At 40.2% G+C, this 24,786-nt stretch overlaps 1 protein-coding gene across 6 annotated transcripts in view; it reads right to left on the reverse strand.

Annotated features, from left to right (window-relative positions):
* The window catches only part of NBEA (neurobeachin), an 842,868-nt gene that overhangs the window by 281,141 nt on the left and 536,941 nt on the right, over nucleotides 1–24,786 (reverse strand). For all 6 annotated transcript variants that reach the window (XM_045015913.1, XM_045015904.1, XM_045015899.1 and 3 more), the window contains one exon: nucleotides 20,269–20,393. In XM_045015913.1, the coding sequence (XP_044871848.1) occupies nucleotides 20,269–20,393 (125 nt within the window). The remainder of the gene's footprint in view (nucleotides 1–20,268; nucleotides 20,394–24,786) is intronic.

Here is a 24,786-nt window from a genome sequence, read left to right on the forward strand (position 1 = left end):
ACTCAAATGTAGCAGATTATTATTTACTGTAAAAATTATCATAAGGAAAGTCATAACATTTGTATGCAGTGTTGTTATAGCTGTGATGTTCCCAAGATATTAGAGAGAGAAGGTGGTTGAGGCAATATATTTTATTGGTTCAACTTCTGTTGGTGAGAAGACAAGCTTTCCAGCTCCACAAATATAAGAGAGCAGAGCTGATCCCCTTATTCTACTTCCTGGATTTCTTTCAAGATCATCCAATATTTGGATTGGGTATAGAATGCAATTTGCCACTGGAACTTCCTCACTTGGTTTGGCTGAAGAATAAGCCCATCTTGTATGTAACTCATGTCAGTTATAAACTAATATAATGTCTTACATAACATAAGAACGGCCATACTGGGTCAGACCAAAGGTCCATCTAACCCAGTATCCTGTTTCAGATAGTGGCCAATGCCAGGTGCTCCAGAAGGGATAAACAGAACAGGTAATCATCAAGTGATCCATCCCCTGTTGCTCATTCCCAGCTTTCTAGCATCCTTGCCCATCCTGGCTAATAGCCATCAATGGACCTCCATGGAGTTATCTAGTTCTTTTTTGAACCCTGTTATAGTCTTGGGCTTCACAACATCCTCTGCCAATGAGTTCCACAGGTTGACAGTGCATTGTGTGAAGAAATACTTCCTTTTGTTTGTTTTAAACCTCTGCTGCCTATTCATTTCATTTGGTGACCTCTAGCTTTTGGGTTATGAGGAGGAGTAAATAACACTTCCTTATTTACTTTCTCCACACCAGTCATGATTTTATAGATCTCTATCATATCCCACCTTAGTTGTCTCTTTTCTAAGATGAAAAGTCCCAATCTTATTAATCTCTCCTTATATTGGAGCTGTTCCATACCCCTAATCAGTTTTGTTTTTGTCTTAAAATTAAACCACTTTGTGTACAGTGTAGTCTAGTAAATTACAGATAGCATTAAATGTTTCTGCTATTTTAGGGATCATTTAGAATTCTGTGTCTTAAATTATTAAATATTACACACAAGAAAATTAATTTCAAGCAATAGAAACAATATCCCCAATTGTGCTTGCAACCGTTTTATAAAAACTACAGTAATAACTAAGAGGAAAATAACTACATAACACCAACAGTTATTGCTCAGTGGAAAGGACATCAAGGACACTTGCAAGTAAGAGAATTGGATCAATATTAACACGATTTTCATTTCATGCTTCCCCAACTCCAGTAAGCTGACAATATACTCTGATTATGTGAACTGCCTGCAAGTAACATAGAAAAGGTTATTAGAGCAAGAGGTGGAAATGAAATGCACTTTTTATATTGACAGGTCTGCTAATAGAGTGTACTGATTTTCAAAGCCATGCAATGCATTTTCACAATTTGGTTTTGACAGCAAAAAAGGAATTTCATTTATTCCTAATTCAAAATATTCATACATAAGCAAAGATTTCTTCAGAAAGACCATCAAAGAGGGTATTCATAAATAGCAAAATATTTCAAATGAAATACAATTAAAAAGTTAAGAGAAAATGTGATTGAATTTAAATGTGGTATTACATAAGTATGAGAGGTAAATATAATAATCCTCTTAAAGTATTGAAAAATGCATTCCACGCTTTTGAAAGAGAATTTGATACAATGGGTTTTTTAAGATTAAAGATAAATGGTAGACGTGAAATCCTTCTACAATTAAGCTTGGATTTTGCCTTGATAGGCTTTAGTTTTGAGTTTGGAATATTTAAAACAAGCACACCAGCACATGTGCTACAGAAAATGTGTGCATTCTGTATTTTTATCTGTCTTCAGAACATAGGGACACCAGGTCAAAGCCACCAGAGTTGTAAGAGGCCACTGAGAGTCCGGTTACCTGCAATAACCAGCCTCCACCACTGAGAGGGGAGCAGTAAGCATAATAGCTACTGCTGGAGCCTGGAAGAGCACACAGGAATGGCTCCAGAGGAGAGAGGTAGTGGCAACACCCAAGCCTGCCCCACTCACCCCTCCATCCCCAATGTGCATGCTCTCCCGCCCCTGTCCTGCCCCACTCAACCCTCCATCCCCTGAGCACGGCTCTCCCTGTCCCATCCTGCCCATCACCCCCACCCCTGAAGTGTGGCTCTCCCTCCCCTGCAGTGCCCAACTCACCCCCATGAGGGCAGCAAATGACAGTGTGTTTGTGGGGGTGTAAGAGGAATGGGTGGAAGGGCCTCAGGGGAAGAGATGGAACGGGGTTGGGGAGGTTCTGGAGCTCAGTGTCCAATTTTCACAAATTAGAAAGTTGGCCATGCTAGCTATGCAGTGCCACGTGAGAAACATGTTTTGATTTCAGTCCTGGAATCTCCCACTTTTCCAGTACTGCCAATCCCCAAAGTTCAAGAATCTTGAGTGTCCCCCCAAATGAAATTGCCCCAAAATAATGATAATAAAGATTCAACTATTTTTCCACGGTCTTCTACAGTTTTCGCATGTCCCCAATGCATGTGTGACAATTACAGTGTTGACAGCTCTCACAAATGTATAGTATGGCAATTTTCACCTTTACTACAGGAGATGTCTCTATGAGATCCCATCAAGATCAGGGCCCCATTGTGCAGCACAGAGTACAGTCTCTGACCCAAAGAATTTATAATGCACTGCAAAAAATGGTAGTGACTTTATGATGTGAGAGTAGGAACTGGAATTCACCAAACTCATCTCATATAGATACTAGCAAACATCCATGGGATGGGAACAACTTTTAATCTCTACTGTGGGTAGGATTCAAATTCGTGATCTACAGGTGAAAGATGCTCTAGTTTACCAGCAATGCCTAGTGGCATCCAATAATTGCAAATGTTGCACCTTCAAGAATGAGGTTTGCTTTCTGGAAAGATAGGTTTATCCAAGTGAGTTCTGACCTTTTGCAAACTTACACAAGCAGGGTCTCTGCTCTTTGGGCGTATGCAAAAGCTCTTTTAGTCAGCTACACTTATTCTTAAAGGGACGTAATAAAATTAATCAAAGGCAAATAATAGAATAGTAAAGCAAACAGCTCAACATCCAGATTCACTTTTAAATACAATGTTTTTGCAATATAAAATGATTCCAACAATAATTCCAGGGTCCTTGCACTAACTTTTATACATAGATGCAAATTTTATTTTCACTCTCACATAGGTCATCAAGGTTTGACTCCACAACCTTCAGAATCCACAGTACAGATCATTTCCACTTCTGCTACAGCAGTAGCTTCTGGGAGAAAGCCTGTTCTTATCCTCTGCATGGGCAAGCACACACAGGGATGCATACACAGATCCAATGCTTTTGTGAGATGACAGAAGAATGCTGGACATCAGGATTCTTGGTTTCTATTTCTGGCTCTGAAAGCAGTTTTCTAGTAGTTACAGAGAGCCTGGACAAATATAACAGTGTCCCTGTCTGGGACTGAACCCAGGATCTCTGTAAAGGCATGAGCTTCTAGCACTTGAACTAAAGAACCAGGGCTGAAATCTTACTTCAGTGCGCTCAATAGGTGTTTTGCTATTGACTTCATTGGGACCAGGATTTTAATCCAGATCAGCCGCAGAGCCATAAACCTCTCTATGTGGTCTAGCTGCTAATGGGTCACACAGTGTTAGTGCGAATTATAAAATCACCTAATTTGACATGTTCTTTGAAATGATGTGTGGCAAGTGTACACAATCTGGCTCAGTTGTATTATAGCCCTGGGTTCTATTCCCAGCTCAGCCTGAAGTGAACTTTTGCACAGTCTTGGTTTCACAGTCACCTGTGAAATTGGTGAATGGTAGTTACCTTACAAGGTTTGACTCCTGGGCTCATAACAAAGATTGTTAACCACAAAAATCCGAACAGCACAGAAATATTAGTAGCTGTCAGAATTGGGATTAGGGGTTTGATTTATGGTGCCGTCTCCCAAACTATAGAGTATTGTTTGTGAGAGTCTCTCTCTGGTTTTCTAGTTTTGCTTTCCAGAAATCACAAGAAAGATTAAAACTTTTCATGTTATTGTGAAAGAGCCTGAAAAATGTCATTATTCCCATTATATTCACCAGGGCTGGCTCTAGGTTTTATGCCGCCCCAAGCGAAAAAATTTTGGGCCAGCCCCCCTTTTTTTGGTCTTTTACACGTTTGCACTTTGCATTTTTTGTTTGTTTTGTTTTGGCTCCCCCGGTGTGGGGTCTGGAGCGATTCCATCCGCCCCCCCCCAACCCAAGCAAACAGGAACCCCCCTTGTTTCCTGTCTCTCTTCAAGCTTCGCTCTGAGCTGAGAGGCAGGGGGTGGGGGTACTCTGGAAGGGCGGGGAGAAGTGATGTGCCTGTGTCAGGGGCTGGGATTCTGGACCGGGGTGTGCCTGGGGTGGAGGGCAGGACCCTGGCCTGGGACAGCCAGGCCCCTGGCAGGCGAGGCTGGCAGAGCAGCAGCTGGGGGATGGGTCTCTGGGCACGTCGCAGGGGGCGGGGGGCAGTGGCAGGAGCCCCCTTTATAGACGGCAGGCGGTGGCAGTGGGGCGCAGTGTGGGGCCATGGAGGACGCGGCTGTGAATCCACTGGGCGGCAAGCCCTACTATTACCACAGGGAGGCGAACGAGAGCGGGCCAGGTGTGCAGTGTGAGTGTCTGGCAGACTGGGAGGTGTCCTTCTCGCTGCTGCCCGTGCTCTGCATGCTGGTCTTCGTGCTGGGGCTGTCGGGCAATGGGCTGGTGATCTTCACCGTGGGCCAAGCGCCGCTCTGCCGACACCTACATCGGCAACCTGGTACTGGCTGACCTGGCCTTCGTGGTGACTCTGCTGCTGTGTGCCACCTACACAGCACTGCGCTTCCACTGGCCCTTCAGCTCAGCGCTGTGCAAGCTCAGCAGCTACCTGGTGCTGCTCAACATGTTCGCCTCAGTCTTCTGCCTGGGTTGCCTCAGCTTTGAGCACTACCTGGCCCGCGGCCTGTGCGCTGCTCTCGCTGGCTGCGTTCTGGCTGCTGGCCCTGCCTGCCCTGCTGTTGTGCGACACGCAGCCCAGCCCGGCCGACAACCAGAATGCCGCCCCTGGAAATGTGCCGCCCCAAGCACGTGCTTGCTTTGCTGGTGCCTAGAGCCAGTCCTGATATTCACAGGAGTTGGCAAGATCACTTTCCACGCTGGCTGGAAGTGAGATGCTGTTGAGACAGCATGCTCAGCTGTTTGAAGAGAGAAATTGAGTGCTTTCTTGGGTGGCAAAAGGAAAATCAATGAAAAAACTCTTCAACACAGTTCTCTAGCTCAGTGTTTCCCAAAGTGTGGTATGCGTACCCCTGGTGGTACGTGAAAGGGTCTCAAGGGGTACGTGGGAGAATTTTTTATTTTACTTTATCATAGTTTTTTTTTTTAGAAGCAGAAAACAATTCACTAAAATTTAATATATAAGAATGGTGTACACTTGTACAGTAGAAAAATACACAGGTTTACATTGTAACTAATATGATAACGTGTCCAATAACATCTAATAGCACAGCAGAGCTGACGCAAACCACGTGTGCGTGTTACTGCGGCTCGGGCAATACACTTGCCTTTGTGGCATGCACAGAAGTCAAACTGATGGATAAAAGATAAAAGTGAATAACTACTCGTAGTAATCTAAAGATCGTAGCAAGTACATACTTGGTGTGTATTAATATACAAAATTTCTCTCTTTTTGTTTTTGTTAAACCCATTTACAATGGATTGCTGGCTAAAAATGGGAAGTTTGAAACATACAAAAGAAAATTATGAAGGAAATACGAATGTTAGTGATAATTATGCTGAAAAATGCAGTGATATGGCTACATCAGACAATTGTGATGACAAAATTAGTGAACCGTGTGAACCATCTGTAAGTTTATTGAATGTATCAGCTGCAAAGAATACGAAAAAAGCCCGCAAATATGTTCAAGAATATCTTAAACTTGGATTTTCGTGGACTGGTGATGAGTGGAGCCTGTTCCACTATATGTGATTTGTTATGAGACTCTCACAAATGAAAGTATGAAACCATCCGACCTAAAATGCCATTTTGATAGCAAACAAAGAATATGAGGGAAAACCTGTAGAATTCTTCGAAAACAGGCGCAAAGATCTCCAAAAGTCCCAGAAAACAATTCTTAATGTGACGGGAGGTGAAAATATGAAAGCTTTGGAAGCTTCATATAGTGGCATACTTAATTGCAAAGTCCAGAGCTGCTGAACTGATTGGCAAGACATTAGTAAAACCTGCAGCCAAAGTAATGGTGCAAGTGATGACTGTCGACAAGGCTAGCAAAGCTATAGATTGTGTCCCCCCTCAAGTAACACTGTTCATCGTAGAATCACAGATATGGCCAAAAACGTAAAGCAGCAATTATTGTCAAGAGTACAAAGGAGTCGCTATTATGCACTGGAAGTGGATGAATCCACTGATATTGTGAATTTAGCTAATCTTTTGTTGTTTGTCAGATACGAGCTGAATAATGAAGTCCACGATGATATTTTGTTCTGCCAACCTATGCCAACACACAAAACTGGAGAAGGTATTTTTAAAGTTATTGATGGCTTTATCAAAAACAATGACTTGGATTGGAGTCACTGTGTTGGAATAAGCATGGATGGAGCAAGAGCCATGATCGGTTTGAAGAAAGGCTTTGTTGCACGTATTCAAGCTGTTGCGCCAGAAGCAAAATCAACTTATTGTTGCATTCACAGGGAAGCACTCGCCACCCAGAACATGCAGGCAGAGCTAAAGCAAGTACTGGATGAAGCTGTGAAAATAATCAATTTTGTGAAAGGCCGCCCTCTGAATGCCCGGCTGTTTTCTCTGCTTTGTGATGAGATGGGCACTGATTACACACAACCCTATTTCACACCAAAGTGCGTTGGCTTTCGTGTGGAAAAGTTCTGAATCGCCTGTTTGAGCTGCAAGAAGAACTGCAAGTTTTTTTAGATGAAACCTTTAACCTGCGAGACCGTATACACGACTGGAAATGGCTATGCAAACTAGCATATATTGCAGATATCTTTGCTCATTTAAACAACCTCATTCTATCCTTGCAAGGGAAACTCACATCCATATTCCATGTTCAAGACAAAGTGAGCGCCATGGTCGCAAAATTGAAACTGTGGCATAAACATCTTAGTCGTCGTGAACTGGATTCCTTTCCATCTCGTCATGACTTAATAATAAACTCAACTAACAAACTTGATAGCGATGTGTTGCAAACCATGAAGCAGCATTTGGAAAGCTTGCAGAAAGAACTTTGTAAGTATTTCCCTGAACTGGACGGCACCTTTGACTGGATAAGGAACCCTTTTATCATCAGTGTTCAAACACTGCCAAATAACCTCTGTTTCAGAACAGCTCTTGGAGCTGGCTTCAGATAGCTTCCTGAAAACAAAATTCGAGCAAAATATACTGACGTCATTTTGATTGGGGTTTAGCTCTGAAATCCAGCTCTATCAGACAAAGCTGTCAAGTATCTTCTGCCTTTTCCCGCCTCGTATTTGTGCGAGATTGGATTCTCTGCGCTGGTTGGCATCAAAACAAAAAAATGAAATTGTCTTATTGACGTGGAGCCCCATCTTCATTTTAAGATCACAAACACTGAGCCAGATATCCCCGTGATAATGTCTGGTCAAAAGCAGTTCCATCCCTCACACTGAATAGTTTGGATTGTACTGAAATTTTTTCAATACCAAAATAGTAAGTATTAAAACTAGTGCTTTCTTCACTAACCTAACCAAATCAGCGTATTTTAATTTCAGAATGACATGAATTCACCATATATATATATATATATATATACACACACACACACACATACACACACACACACACACACACGCTATTCTGCCAGACTGTTGATTTGCTTCTATTATTTTAATTATTTCTAATAAGATTTCTATATGTAACTATTATTTCTATTACAAGTTTTGTTTCAACTATATGTAATATAATTTTGTATTTATTTCTAATAAACATTTAATCCAGAATGAAACAAATTAGGAGTGTGTTATAAAAATGTGGCTACCAGCCACCGGCTGGAGAAGGGGGACGCCGGTAAGACAAATGTCTCAAAAGGAGTATGCAACTGTTGTAAGTTTGGGAAACACTGCTCTAGCTAGAAAAGAATGACTATTATAAATGAAGTCCAGGGCTCTATATAAATAATGGGCAAGAGGATCCCTAGGTATATAAGGATAGAGAAGACCTGCTGTAGAAAAAGTCAAAATCTTAATATAATGTGCATCATATTAAAAATAAATATTATATTATGTGTTTTGAAATATGCATGACATGGTGGTTGATAGAGCTCTGTAATAAAGTGTCTTTCCAAACACATTGGCTAGTGGTGTTTTTCAGAATGTTTCCTTAGAAACAGATATTCCTTTTAGTAAGTACAGAACATTGATAACCCCCGGGTGCTTCTGAATACCATAAGTGTATAATCTCATCTGAAGAAAAGCACTTTGCTGAAACACATAAGAATCTGGTTTTTCCCACAACACTGCTGGCTTTTTGTGAACCAAATGTAATACCATAATACAAGTGGTACATGAAGTAAGGTGCAGATCCTGAAACTCATGCACTTGTTATGCAATGCCCAATGGGCATATATGTGAGCATGTGTTCCAAACAGCAAGACGGTATTTCCTATGTATTTTTGTCCTACCGGATTCTGTTCAAATCCTACCAGTTTTAGTATCCCATAAATATAATTTTAACTGGTATTAGTTTTGAAGTAATACAGTGGAAATATTGGGGGGGGGGCGGCGGCGGCGCAACAACAACACAAAAAAGCCACTTCTTACTTTGTTGAAAATAAAGATATTAGCCCTGTTCCTCCATTTCTTCATTCTGTGCAGAGTTGTTCTGTTAGCTTTTTGTCAGCTGAGAAATCTCATTATGCAGGAGATATTTCCCAGAGACTGTTGCAGTCCACTAAAGGGTTTTTTTAATGTGATTGGAGCAATGTAAATGGGCATTAGGACTTGTAAACTGAGACCACTGGGTATGCATCCAGCTCAAGAGGAGCGGGGAACTAAGGAATTTTTAAGCCATTATTATGTGCCCTCCTGATCCTAGGTAGCTGAGAGAGCTGCAGCCCCACCAATGACATACTCCTCTCTCCCCTGCTCATCTTCTCTAAACCAAAGCTTGTGAGGATGTCCTCTGAGGACAGCCTGCTGCTGTCTTCCTCAGTTCCTGTGCAAGGGGAATTCTCTCTCACTCATACCTAGGGCTTTCAGGGTCCCTTTTTATACTCTGGCCCCTTTAACTGGCATAAAAGGGCTAATTTTTTCTGGAATGCTGTATGCATCAAGAGCATGGTATAGGGAACAGGGAATGGAGCTAGTAACCTTACATTTTTTGTCTATATCAGCAGGCTAGAAATACATTCGTGAGACCCCACGAGCTCCATCTGATGCTAACTGTATCTCCAACGGAGGCTTTGTACTCTGTTATTAAAATCAAAATCTTTGGGGATGCTTTGGGCCCAAATAGTGCTTTCTTCATCGTCTCTCACTTAATCCAGCTAAGGCTCAGCCCCTGTGTCCTGTTAACACATCCATTCACATAAAGCACTTCTCTACAGGAAAACCCTTCTGGGTGGAGAATTTTCATCCTCCATCTGAAGCAACAGCAAAGGTAAAACCACAAAGAAACAAACAACAAACAAAACCTGCCTAAAGAGCAATTGAAACATTGCAGCCAACTCGTTACTAGAGTGAATGAGACTCCTGCAACCAAGTGGAGGAGGAGATGAAGAAATGGGGGTTGGAAAAGGAATTTTAAGAAAATCATTGCTTTATGCTTTAAATTGTTGTTAAAACTGAGTAGGGGTGCTCTTATTCTACTGTCAAACTGTGTTTTTAAGCAGAAAGATGGGAGGTGTGAAGGGAATACTGGAAATCAGACTCTGAAGTGCTACTTGGAGCCTGCTGTGAATTGCTTGCAGGATGTCAAACTCCCACTTCCAGACCACTCTCCCAAAGCATCTCTATGGAGTGCTTTGCACACAGAACCTTCTCCCCAGGCTTAATGACTTCTATATTTGCTACTCAGCCATACATCTGAATTCAAAGAACAAGAGTAGGCTCCATACAATTTTAAACACGTTTTAAATCACAATGACTATTCTTTTTCTTAGCACTCAAGCTATCCACGTTGATAAGAATGGAAGGTGTCATGGGTGTGTTTGTGCATACATGTATACATAGTGATGGAGAAGGAAAAGGAAAAGGAAAAGCAGCAGCTAGAAGAACTATGACGCTATTTATTGTTGTTGGTAGTTTTAGTCCTTTCAGAAGTTTCACAGCCCACTGAATTTGCTTTTGGCTAATTTTTTGTTCCTTTTGCACATTTTGGAGTTGACTTGATTCAGCTGAAGGAAGTCAGAAGCAAAGGTGGCCATATCATATGCTGGCAAAAAGGATGAACATTCTATGAAGTGGCATGTATTATAGAAGCCAAGGGATAGGTCAAGGCAGAAGGTATCAAAAGGTGTCAATTTCAGAAGATGTCAGAGGAAACATTTGAAACATAGAAGGCACTTGAAACATAAAATCAAGATATTGCAAAAGTGATTTTCAGTTTTGACGAACATTTTGGATATCTGACAAGACTTGAACTTTGGATAACAGAGATTCTGATATGTAAAGCTTGGAAAAATCATTAAAGTAATTTGCATATTTGCTGGACATTTAGTAATGGGCAGATTTAACCTCCTGATTCAAGGGGTGCAGTATATTAAACTGCTGATGGGGCACTGACCAGCATCCTCTGTCCCGGCACTGCAAACCTAATCCTTGCCCGCCGAGGAGGGAGAAGCCTGAAGAGTGAGCCTGTCCCATACTTACCCTGCATCGGTGGATCTTGTCCCACAGGTCTGTGCTTGGCTCCCCACTCCTGGTCTGTGGGGTCACAGAACTATTCAGGTTTCACCCCAAGGTCAATACATCCAAAGTGGGGAGCTGAGCCCAGTCAAATGGGACATTAGTCACTACTGCAGGGTGAGTATGGGGCAGGGTTGCTCCCCAACCTGTCCCCAAGTCTCCACTCCACACTCGACCAAGAGAAATGTATGTTTGCCTGTTTTTACAGCCTTGGTTTCATGATTTCTGTGTATACAACTGAACCGATGATCTCATGCTAAAGTTATTCCTGGCAGTTACTGAGAACTAACCATAAAGTGACTATGAAAATTCTTGTGCTTCAAGTGGCTAATATTTTTTCAGGTAAACACAGGAAGTAGATTTTTACACTTTACAGTTATTGTAAAGTAACCTTAGAGTGCTTCTGCAAATCAGGTCCCCTTAGCTAGTCAGAGTACAGGAGCTTCCATAATGAGAAAAATAATCAGTATAATTTTGAATATTTCTTGTATTATATTATGGTAGGTTATAATTCCAAAGGAGATCATTATCATGGCTGATCTAATTAATGAGAATATAGTTAAGAGTTTTTTGGGAGTTAGAAATCACCAGGAAGAGGTTTGTGGCAATATCCTGTGTATTTTTTATTTAATTATTGTTACAACTAAGATCTTGCATTGCAAATCTGTTTAATAATCCCTGCTGAAAAACTTTAGACTATGATTGGATCTAGGTTTTTTAAAAATAATTATATACATGAAGCATCCATGTATATATGATCATTTTTAATGGGTCTCAATTACAACATAGTGTCTTTCTTAAAACTATATTGGGAAGAAATGTATTCAAAGATTATTTGGAGAAGCAGTGGATGGCACTGTTGGGCTATAATATAAGGCTGCAGATGCAAATCTCAAATCACAGTATTTCAAAATAATGCACATTTTTATATGCCACTTCAAGACATACAAGGATACAATTTAGGCTTAAGATGATTGAATTTATGTTGGACATAGCACAATTCAATGGAAAATTTAGTTAACACGTTTAGGGGATGTTGGATAATGATGAATTTTGGGGTGAAAATATGGGAGAATCAGCACAATTCTTGATTCCAATATTTTGGCCACTGTAGCTTTATATATATTAAATGGGATATCTGACATTGGGGAACTGGCTGCAAACAAAAAAGACCTGGTTGATAATTGGACTAATGGCAGCAAAAAGTCAGACTGAGAAAATGGAAAGACAATGCTGCTCCAACTGAAGCGGAATGGTTTACATGCCTGTCTCACATGGCTTCCTCTGTAATGATCACATTTAGATGGAAGAACAGAGGGGACTTATTTGATAACATCTGGAAACCTTTAATGCATTAGTACTACTACTACCACATACATATTTTAAAGTACTCTTCATTGTAATATCTAGATTAGTATCTACATAATATCAACCCATAAAGCAGATGCTACTCCTTAAAACTGCTTGTAATTGTCATCCTGTACTTGTATATAGGTTAAAACTAAGCATGCATTGCACTACAGCTTTTCTTTGTAGTTGTTAGCTTTTTGTTTCTTTCCTTTCTTTTATACATGTATATGTGTAATGTTTCTTAAATAATTCAGTTGGGATTGGAAGGCTCTTGGGCCATGGGTTGTGTATTTCTAGTGGCCAATATTTTTTGCATTGTGTGTGTTACTATTTTTTTTCAGCTCAAGCACTAACCTATTTTGAAAAGTGGCTACCTAGAACATTTTTGTTGCTTGTATGTTTAGGGGACAAGTATGAATTATAAGAAAAATCTGATTATCCATGAACAGAATGACATTGGAGGCGTTTTAGGAGAACCTTGATTATATGAAAATGTATTGTGTACGATATAACTAAAATTGCTCACAATAAAGCTTTAAAGATATGTGGATGGTGTTCTTTAAGGTATTTTTCTTCTGAAGATTACATTCTTAACCTCAGCCAATTGCTTCTTTTTTTGTTTTGTTTTCAGTCCATGAAAAGTTCTGACATAAAAGAAAAGGCTTGATAATAAAAACAAATGAATTAGTATTAAATATAAAAGCTAAATTACCGTAAGTTGCATCAGCCTCGTATTTCATATTTCTTTAATTCATGTTTACTAAAATATTACATACATTTCAGAGTTTGAAATTTATTATTAATGTGCTGTCTTACCCTGAAAATTGGTGTTTTGGAGATCTGACTCCATAACAAATCTGCTCAGTTTACAAGTAAAAATATTTTTTTCCCCCCAATGCCTGCAGACTTGATCAGGGATCTGACAGTTGGGTTGCACAGGTATAATTCTGGAAGAAAATGGATTTTCACAGCTATAACTGAAGTCATAACTTGGTCTGTCACATCTTTACTACCAGCAATAGGTCACTCTCATTGTAAGTATATGCTTGCTGAATGTAACTGTAACTAGATTTTACCCATCTTGTGAGGCTGCTACTGAGACCTTTAGCTAGAGATGATTCTATATCACATACCTTTAAATTTGCTTCTGATAATGTCCGATTTATCTAATAAATTTGCTCTAAGATACTTTTTGGATTTAGACTGTCAATTGGGGCAACCTCTGTGGACTATTCTCAGAGACAAGAGGAAGAAACATCTGTTATCTGAAGAGATACTGAAGGCAGGTAACAAGGTACCAGACCTGGAGCACTAAGTGAAGATGTGAGACTGAAGGATGTCATTGCTAAAAAGTGCTTTCAAGAGACTGACTGCAATCAGAAAAGGGCTTGAAGAAAGTGTAATGATTGCTAGGAGTGACACGAGAGGAAGCCTCAGGTTACAATTGTTTTCGAGTAGCTGAGATAAAAAGTTATAGGGATGGACAATTTACATAGCAGCTTTTCATAGGCAGACTAGGAGTTGCTCTCAATAGTGGTGGTATTTTACCAACAAGAAGCATTTTTACAACCTTACAGCAGAGCAAAAACTAAAGGTGAAAATCTTGACACTTCTGGGTAAGGGAAGACAATTAAAATAACATTTAGTTACTCTGACAAGCCAACATGCAAGAGTGTGGAATCTCAAATGTGGAGTGTCCAGAAACTAGGGGGGGGGGGGAAACCAGCTCTCAGATAGTCATGATTAGACATGGACTGAAAAGTCCAGGCATTTGATTTAACAGTGGGGCTCCTGAAGAAATGAAAGCAAACTGATTTTCAAGTGTTGAACATACACAGCCCTCACTGAAACTTTGAGCATTCGTGACAGGTCCCAGAAAGAGCCAGGTGTAGCAGCCTCCTTCAGCTAGAACAACTCTTGAAATCAGGTCACTTTTATTTAGATGCCTAAATATGAATTAGGGGCCTCGCTTTTGTCACACAGGGTTGAAAGCTGTTGCCATATTCCTCATTTAAAATACAACCGTAGTTGCACTTCAAAGGTTGGACATATAATTGGCAGGTTTTTCATTCTTGGGATTCATGACCAATCATTGTGACCACTATAATCAACTTAATTGGCCAAGTTTTCCTGAGCACAGGCAGTAACAGTGGTTCAATACATTTTATACAAATGTTCAGCTACTTGGGCACCGATCTATTTATCTTTACTTTCTCTAGTGCTGACTGCAAGTATGGTCTTTGCTGGACCTGGTCCATGAATTTTGTTATGCACAACACCACAACTGTTTGTGGAAGTTAAGCTTTTGGGGAAGCAGCCCCAAGAGCTTGAATAAGTTCCCTATTCTGCTCTTTAAATGTCCTTTGGGACAGTACTCTGTTTCACAGTCCTAGCTGGGTGCTGTAGTAGCTCATTTAATCACACACTGTTTGTAAGCTATTAAATTAATCATATCAAAAGGGCAACTTCTTACCACACATATGCTTACCAGGTACATATTCCATCATATCGGCACACTAAATGACAGAACTTAGAGTTTACTGCTTTTTACTCATGTTAGCACTGCAGAGCCCAAAAAAGTATGGGGAAAGGAGATGGATTCTATTCTCTCTTGTGCATTTTTTATTTATTTATTTATTACTCAGTTAGTTCTACCTGTGCAACTCCATTAGAGCTTCAATTTAAACAAAAAAAACCTTTCAAGTATAAAACCAAAACTTCACTCAATATTGCCAGCTAGTGTTAATTCAAACATGCTCCATTATATGGCTTATTCTTCTATGCTTAAGTACACTGGGGTATGAATGTATGACTGCATTTCCTTTGCAATCTTCAGAAAAATGAGATACCTACCATACGTATCATAGTAAGAAAAGAACGAAACAAGCAACTTGGCATAGTGTATAGGATATTGGTATATTTGCAAAAGATACTTGTTAAAATCTTTCTAATTTTACACTCAGATGTGCAAATTATTTTAACAGCCTACAAACACTTTTGGCTTCGTGTATAGTATTCACAGAGTTAGAGATGGAAGAGATCTAATAGATCATCCAGTTCATCACCCTACACTTGCAGGCATGACTGTGAAACAGAGCACTACATAAAGGGTAGTTAAAATACATCCATGGGGATTTGTTTTAAACTTTACATTGCTTCAATTTATTGAAGTGTTTTTACTTATTTATTAGCAACCTCAATCATTTACAGTAGTTTGTACCAAACATGGAAACCTCAATATGTATAAATTGGTCAATAATGAGCCTATAGTTAAATACTAGGCCAGGGGTCAGCAACCTCTGGAACATGGTGGGCCGGGCCAGTTTGTTTACCTGCCATGTGGGCAGGTTCGGCTGATGCCAGGCCAATGGGGGCAGCGGGAAGTAGCGAGGGCGAGGGATGTGCTGGCCGCAGCTTCCTGCCCCCCATTGGCCTGGGACGGCGAATGGCGGCCAGTGGGAGCTGCAATCGGCTGAACCTGCCAACGCGGCAGGTAAACAAACTGGCCCGGCCCACCAGGGTGCTTACCCTGGTGGGCCGCGTGCCAGAGGTTGCGGACCCCTGTACTAGGCAGTATTGATAACACTTATAGAAGACGTCTTAGAATGTAATCATAGTACACCTAGATAGGTGGATGAACATTAAAAAATAGATATTTCCTATAGAAAGTAGCCATCTCCACTATCAGAATAAGCTTTACACCCCGTTACTCCCTGTTCTAGCTCTTTAAGGAGGAAACAAACATTCTGATATTGTTTCTCTGAAACAAGTGTACAGACCACAGACATATTTGCCATTCCCAAGACTTTTCTATTCCTTTATGAGTGCGTCATATTATTACAGTATCCATGCATCCACCATCAACGCTGATTTAATTCTAGATTAGTTGTAGAGCAGTCTTTTATTCATCAAGGTCATATCTTGATGGCTACACAAACTCAGATAAATCAGGTGTTAAGCAGGCACATCTCCAAGGAACACAGAAACTCTCATCTGCAATCCTCAGCACATCCTATTATTTATTGCCAAAGAAATGACTGATTAATTTTGTCATCTTTGCTCTGTGTTTTTTTGCTCGGGTGAAGCTGCCTGCTCTCTTTTGCAATGCCTGATCAGACCTATTTAAGTTGATGCCTTTGATCGTAGACACAGAGGAGCTTGCTGACTTAGGCTTTGACTAAACATTCCTCCACTGCAATATTTATGTACAAAACCCGGTCTGATAACTGACAGTCAATGTAGATAACAAAAAACTTATAAGATGTTTTCCAGTATACTCATACCCAAAATAGCATTTCTTGTACTAGTTATCAGTGCAGATTTAAGGCTGCTATTGAAGTAACATTTAAAAAAATATCATTTTTTTTTATCAATAGTTCATTTTCCACAAATAAAATATTTGAGGTCAGGGAATAACCTGTTAGTTGGAAACTGTGTATGATGATTTAAAAAAAAACTGCTTTCAAATTCTTGTGTACAGTGACATTATATTGCATTTTACTATTAAACTATTCCAACATAAGATTATCAAACAAAATGAATAAAAAAATGCAATGAAAATAAAATACCATGGAAAAAAATTCTATGCCTCCAGCTCTTTATTAATCACATTCCAACACCAGAGGCTGAAAGTACATCAAACTGCACCAAATCCTTTTCACATGACAACCTCATAAATTATTCAACTCATTAGTATCACCAAGAGGCATAAAAATAACATCAGTGTTAAGGATGTTTTCTCACAGCGAAAGGTCAACTAAAAGTTTCAATATTAAAATCCATATACCCAAGCCTCTGAAAAGTAAGTACATCAAGGTGGAATCTCTGGGTTTTAACTTCAGTGCATGCTGTTTAAAATTCCTCCAGAATGCCACACCATACTTTTAATTTATTTATGGGAAAGCTGCATATCAGATACATTTACTGCCAACAAGATAACTTCCATCTACTGTAAATTGAAACACAACCAATGAGAGTTTGACTTGCACTGCCCCAGCAATACTTCAGCTTTATTCACCTGAATGTTAAAGGTAAATGGGGTTCCCTTTTGAATGCTGAAATGTAACAGAAGTGGCACATTAAGTTGTGGTGTGGAGGGGGAAATAAGAGGACATCATTTGCATTATAAGGGCATGAAACAAAGTCCACTGAAGTAAATGACAAAATTTCCATTAACTTAAAAAATGGTGCTGAATCAGGCCTTAAGAGGGATTGTAAACCAGTTTCCTTCTTGCTTTTAGGCTGGGTTGAAATCAGAATTTTTACATATTTAAATATTAACAGCCGCCTCAAAATTGCAATTCTGTATTAAAGTAGAATAGAGACTAGGGCTAAAATTAATATTTGTTTCTGAAAAGGAACATCATAATTGTTACAGCAGTTCAAACTAAAGATTTGACATCTGCCTCTGACAGTGGCTCTATATTGGATGCCTCAAAGGAAGGTGGGGGAAAATAAATACACCACTGTGTCAAATGTGCAATACTATATGCCATAAGGGAAAATTAGTTCTTGACCCCAGCTATTGATCAGCTTATGCCCTGAAGCATTACAATTGACAGCCTTTATATTTTAATAAATAATATACTAGCTAGTACAGGGGTGGGCAAACTTTTTGGCCCGAGGGCCACATCTGGGTATGGAAGTTGTATGGCTGGGCCATGAATGCTCACAAAATTGGAGGTTGGGGTGCAGAAGGGGGTGACGGCTCTGGCTGTGGTTGCGGGCTCTGGGGTGGGGCCAGAAATGAGGACTTCAGGGTATGGGAAGGGGTTGGCGTGCAGGGGGAGTGAGGGCTCTGGCTGAGGGTGTGGGGTCTGGGGATGAGGGGTTGGGGGTGCAGAGGAGTGCTCCTGGCTGGGACCAAGGGGTTCGGAGGGCAGTATGGGGATCAGGGCTGGGGCAGAGGGTTGGGGCACAGGAGGGGGTCAGTGGTGCAGGCTCTGGACGGCACTTACCTCAAGCTCCCAGAAGCAGCAGCATGTCCCACCTCTGGCTCCTATGCAGAGGCATGCCCAGACGGCTCTGCACGCTACCCCATCCACAAGCGCTGTCCCTGCAGCTCCCATTAGCCATGGTTCCTGGCAAATAGGAGCTCAGGGGTGCCGCTTGGGGTGGGGGGGAAGCATCCAGAGCCCCCTGGCTGCCCCTACGCATAGGAGCCGGAGGGGGGACATGCCGTTGCTTCCGGGAGCCACGGCACACGCGGAGTGGGGAAAGCCCCCAACCCCATTCCCTGGTGGGAACTCAAGGGCCAGTTTAAAACATCTGCAGAGCCGGATACAGCCTTGGGCCACAGTTTTCCCACCCCTGAGCTAGTATAATTGTACATGCTGATATTCATTTAAATGTCTAATCTTTTCTGAAGCTTACTACAAGTTATTTGCCTCAGTAATATCCTGAAGTGATGAGTTCCACAGATTAACTATACAACATGAATTATATCTAAGACTCAAAACTTCCAGTGACTTCACTGAGAGCTCTGGCTACAAATGGGCTGCATGATTTAGCTCATATTTGCATAAAATGATTTTCCTTGTACCAATTTTCAGTATGTTGCTTTTAAACTTATTTAAGAATAATGCTGGTTCAAGTTTGTTTACATCCAAATATAGTGGAAATTAATACTGGGGCCACTTTATTTTCAATTAGAAATATAAATTAAAAAGGTGGATAGGACCCTTTCCTGAAAAATAATGCCTTTGTAGATGTCTACAGAACTGCACAAGACCTAACTCTGAAAAATGTATCTCCTTCTAGACTCTTGCACCACTAAGGTTCATTCTGCTGTCCAGAGGCATGACCCCATGCTCCAGGTGTCCCTAAACCTCTAACTGCCAGAAGCTGGGACTGGATGACAGGGGATGGATCACTCGATAATTGCCTTGTTCTGTTCATTCCCTCTAAGCATCTGGCATTGACCACTGTCAGAAGACAAGATACTGGGCTAGATGAATCATTGGCCACTCTTATGTTCTTATAAACCCCTGAAACTAACTCTCTGGTGTCACAGGCGAGTCTTGTAAGCATGTCCCAATAAAAGACTGTCCACAAAAGCTTATCACCCCTCCAGGTGTTTGGAGATTAGCTGTGAAGTTCCTCTGTTCAACAGAGCAGGGCCAGCAGGGTAGAAATCCGAAGCCCCACCTAGAGTTGAAGCTGAAGCCATAGCAGTGGAGCTTTGTGGGGGGCCCCAGTCAACTGCCCTACTTGCTACCCCCTAATGCCAGCCCTATCTTTTACATGCAAATAACCAGTGTTGTGGCACAGGTGGGCATTGGAGTTTTTATAGCATGTCGGGTGGGCCTCAGAAAGAAAAGGTTGAGAACCTCGTGATTAAGTGCTTGGTTCATGACTGCCCAAAAGCACTGAGCACAACTGCTAAGCAGCTTTGTTTAAACAAGGGTTTATTGACGTATTTCACAATTTGCAGATAAACATTACTTCTGGTTTAGATTATGTATGCCAAGTTAATGCTTTCAAGATTTTTACGGACAAATTATAAACCTCCTTGAAAAAAGGTCTTATATGGAAGTGTTATGCTATATCATCTCACTGGCCTAAGAGTCATACTCTGCCAAGCAGGAGAGTCAGGTTTGATTCCTTATCCCAGTCTGAATCCTAGGGCCAACGGAGTCTGGGAATGCTTGAAAGGCAGTGGAAGTGCTAATAAGGGGTACCATGGCATAGAGGGGTGGCCTTTATGTATATATGCGGCACTTTTTCAAGCCAATAGGTATAATTGAAGGTGGCACCGCCAATGACCCATCACCCCCCCCAGCTGTGCCGTTGCTCTAAACCTGTTTCTGCTACTGCTGAAAGAAATACTGCTAAGCCTTTGGGAACTAGGAAGAGTGAGTGTTTCACGGCATCCAAAAGCAATTCCTCTGGCCCAACAAGAAATGAGGCTGAAAGAATTCCTGTTCCAGCTTCCTAAAACCATCATGTGAGAAAAAAAAATGACAAACCTCAGCAATCTAATATGGACATAGAAGTCACCAAAACAGCCCCTTTATTAAAAATGGGGTGAGTTAGTACTGACCATATTCCACAGCAGCTTTGAGGAGGGCATCAGAATGAGTGGATCCGAAAGCATTGCGAACAAATCGCCTTCGCCGGCGCAGATCATCCTCCCAATAATCCAAGCGCCAGAAGTCATGCAGTTGGCTACAAAATAGAGAACACATGTCAGTACCAACCAGAACTTGCACTGTATTTACATATAGCATATATATATAATTTCAATACTGCTCCTATATTTCAGTGGCATTAAGGAAAATGTTCCTGCAAAAATATATATTACAAAAATGTGCAATATTCTAACATTTTTACTCGTATGTACGCATTAAAGAGCTCAGCCCTGCCTGTCTCAAAATGCTCTGTCTACTGCTAAAAACATTAATCACAGTGAGCCCATTAACAAATGCAGCATCAAATTACAAGTATTAATGGCACAGCTTGATTTCTTTTACAGTGTTTTTAACAAGGTTAGTAAATCATAGAATGGATCTCAGTGCAAATAGTTTGCAATTTAATGACTATGGTCCCTTAGCAGACTGAACTTAGAAGTATAAAATATTGCCCACTTGAATTTTGTGGAACTATGATTAAACTAACGTGCTGAAATATTCATTGAAATAATTCCCCACTGCCCCCAGCAACCTGAGAAAATTGCAATTTTATTCATTATTAATAACACTGAATTAGAACTGCAAAAAATTTCACCATGTGGTAATTGTCTTGGTAAATTATTATTCCAACACTAACGGAGTCCTTGGATGATTTTATAGCTTCCAGCTAATACAAGCCATTAACAACCATGACCATCTTCATGTTACGTTTCTTTTTTGCATTCAGAACCAATATTAAAGTTCCACAGATTGAGACAGAAACCATTGTTAATCTATATCCAACTGAAAATGCAAATTCATGTCATCCTTTGGTGTTCAATTTAACTCATTACTAAATATGGGACTGGATGGCTGTTTAGTAAACAACCAAACAATATTAGTACTAAGATCGTGGTGGAACATTTCATCAACCTGTCCAACAGCAATGAAAGACTGTGCTTTTAATGACTGCATGCCTTCATTATGAGGAGTTGTACTGCCAGCCACTCCTAGAGGCATCATGACTGTGTGCAAAGGCACAACAGACCCCTTCCACAACCTTTTAAAGGGAATGCACTACACATTTGCCCATTCACTGACCCAACTGTACTGGCTGGTGCAGTGGATTGTATGTTAGCACAGGGAGTGCTACCCTGTAATTGTTACTAGACTCACATGGCTTTTATGTGCCAAAATTGCAAGGACTGCAGTGTGTCTGACCCCTGCTTAGGGGCTCAAAGGCTCATTGAGCAGAAATGAGGGGACAGGTACTATCTAGGCCTCTCTTTCTCTGCTTTGATACAAATGACCTTTATTTAGATTTATGAAACAGCATCAAATCCACACACACATTTTATCATATTATCTTTGTTAATAACCAATTAAAAGATGTTTTACTGTGTGGAGGGAAGAAAGAAAAATATTTAATGAGTAACTAATGAAAGATTAGCAAAATCCCTTTCTTGTTCCCATTTAAAAATATAAACATAATGGAACAGGAGCAGCAAAGGCCTTATTTTTTAAAAAGCACATGGATTTTGTGGCTGTTCTTTGTGAAAATTTGTTTGCTACCACCTAAAAAAGGGCCACTGATTTGAGACAAATGACATAATATTGTACAAATAAGAAATCCATACTAAACTTAGGAAAATTCACCTTTTGAGATATATTTTGATTTTAAATCATGTTCCATGGTGATAGAATATTAATCAGTTTGAACAAGGAAAAATACTGTATTCTCTTAACCAACAATAAAGCAAAATAGCTTTCAAAGCAAGTGTTTTAACCCTATACCTTACAATCTCTGCTGACCTAGAAGCAGTTCCACCCCACCAAGGCACAATGGGACATGAGGATGCACACCACCTCAGAGGATTGAGCCCCAATGATTAGGCCTCTAGCCATCAAAATATGGCTGGCAAGGGTCAGGTGGGAATTTTGTTGTGTCTTCATACAGGATGATGGGTATCCAGACAAGATTCCTACCTAATGCTTTCCAAACAACGATTTGATTCAACAAGCTAAGAAGCAGAAGACTCTTCATTGGAGAGATGACAGCATGGCTTTAATGAGTCTCCCAGCCTTTTGCCAACCCTTGGAGAGAGACTGAGTTCATAACCACATTGTTATTGCTTACATGGTACTGTGCAACATGAGCATTGGCTCACTCATCACAGTCTATAGTGTAATTAAATTAAAATTATTGTATAATGAAAAATTATCTTGAATTTAACAGTGTACTTCGCCCAGTGGGATTCAAAGCACTTTACAAACTATATTACCTGTACATACTATTCTATCAAAGAGAGTATATTAAAAAAACTTTAAGGTCGCATGGTGTATTCAAAAGTTGGAAAATGCCAAAGTTAAGGTTGCACATGTGACCTCATCTCTGTCCCCTTGTGCATGTGCCTTACAACATAGTTTAATTTTAACATGATCACACATTTCTCAAATACAATATAATTCTGCATAAATGTATTTACAGTCTTAAAGACACACTTAGCATCTTGCATTTGTTTTCATTCTCATAACACATGACATTTACATATATAACTTCTGTAAGCATTATATATGGAGGAATTATTTTTTCCACTCTTCACTTCAACAGCCACTGAACTGCCTTTGCTCAGCTCATATTTTCCCATTTCTAGTAGGGAAAATCACCTTTAAGCTGAGTCTAATTCATAAAATTTCAGCCTGAAAGGTTAAAGTTGGGGAAAGTTATAAACAATTTAGATTATAAAAGAAACCTTAACTGTAGCAGTTACTGTGCTGTCCATTGCTATAGGTTGCTAATGACAACAATGTATTACCTATCACATGACAAAGAAGGGGGGGGGGGAGAAGGAGGCGATATTAAGCTTCCTATTACCTCTGAGCAGGGGATATGCTATAGCTGTGGGGAAAGAAACTGACTACAAATCTGAAATCCAACGGGGTGGAATTACAAAGTTAACACATATGGAAGTTGAACCAAGGAAAAGAAATACTCTTGGGGAGCAGGCAGGAAACTACCACTCTGGCATTTTCTTTTTCAAACCTCTGTGAAACATAAGTGAGATAAAAAAAAAAGGTAACACAGAACCAGGAAAGCCTATCCTGCAAAAATAGCAGATTTTGGATCACTTAATACAACAAAGAGCTCAAGTTCTGGTGGAGTCTTGTGGGAGTTAATACTGTAAAAGTAACTAAACTACTAATTATTACCATCTGATGCAAGGATGTTGTCAAGGCCTCACAGGCAAAACATAGGTTGTGCTATTGTGTTGGGGCATTAAGCTGTTTGTATAGAAGTTGGTAACTGACTTGTAAACTAAGGGTTTCTGGATCTTAACCTGTTATGCTCCCAACCTACTGTCAACTCTCTAAGCAAAACTTTCAGTATGATGACAGAAACTCCTCCTTGCCTTATTGCTGGAGACAACAGAGGTATGAAAAACAGATAGGTAAACGTACAGTAACTTCTGAATTGTTGAGTTTCATCATTGTAAAAATCATTAGGGCTTCTTATATAAGAAGCCCTAATGATATATTGCACGGGACTGTTCCCCCATATTCTATTTTACCATATATTTCTTGGGATCAGAGTAAATTTATTGCAATATTATGGTTTGATGCTTTAGTTGGGAATTGGTCCTGCTTTGAGCAGGGGGTTGGACTAAATGACCTCCTGAGGTCCCTTCCAACCCTGATATTCTATTATTCTAAAGATATAAAGAAGAAAAAAGCTATGAACATAATCCTGAACCTAATGCTCTTAAACTTATTTGCTTTAAAAGTCTGGTGGTAAAGAATGCATCACAATTAAAGTTTCAGAGTAGCAGCTGTGTTAGTCTGTATCCACAAAAAGAACAGGAGTACTTGTGGCACCGTAGAGACTAACAAATTTATTTGAGCATAATCTTTCGTGGGCTACAGCCCACTTCATCAGATGCGTAGAATGGAACATATAGTAAGCAGATATATATATAACATACAGAGAACATGAAAAGGTTGGAGTTGCCCTACCAACTCTAAGAGGCTAATTAATTAAGAGAAAAAACTTTTGTAGTGATAAGCAAGATAGCCCATTACAGACAGTTTGACAAGAAGGTGTGAGGATATTTAACATGGGGAAATAGATTCAATGTTGGTAGGGCAACTCCCACCTTTTCATGTTCTCAGTATGTTATATATATCTCCTTACTATATGTTCCATTCTATGAATCCAATGAAGTGGGCTGTAGCCCATGAAAGCTTATGCTCAAATAAATTTGTTAATCTCTAAGGTGCTACAATTAAAGTTGCCTACCATCTGGATTACATACTTGGATGTCATAGTGGAAGTCACTTTAGAAATACTTCAGATAGAGAACACTGACCTATGAAAAACATTTCAGGCGTGAACAATCTTTAATGACTCTAGTGGCCAATACTTCAGCTTAGCTCATCCAAAGGATGGCAGCACC

Source organism: Mauremys mutica, chromosome 1 (genome assembly GCF_020497125.1).
Source record: "Mauremys mutica isolate MM-2020 ecotype Southern chromosome 1, ASM2049712v1, whole genome shotgun sequence".
NCBI classification, from domain to species: domain Eukaryota; kingdom Metazoa; phylum Chordata; order Testudines; family Geoemydidae; genus Mauremys; species Mauremys mutica.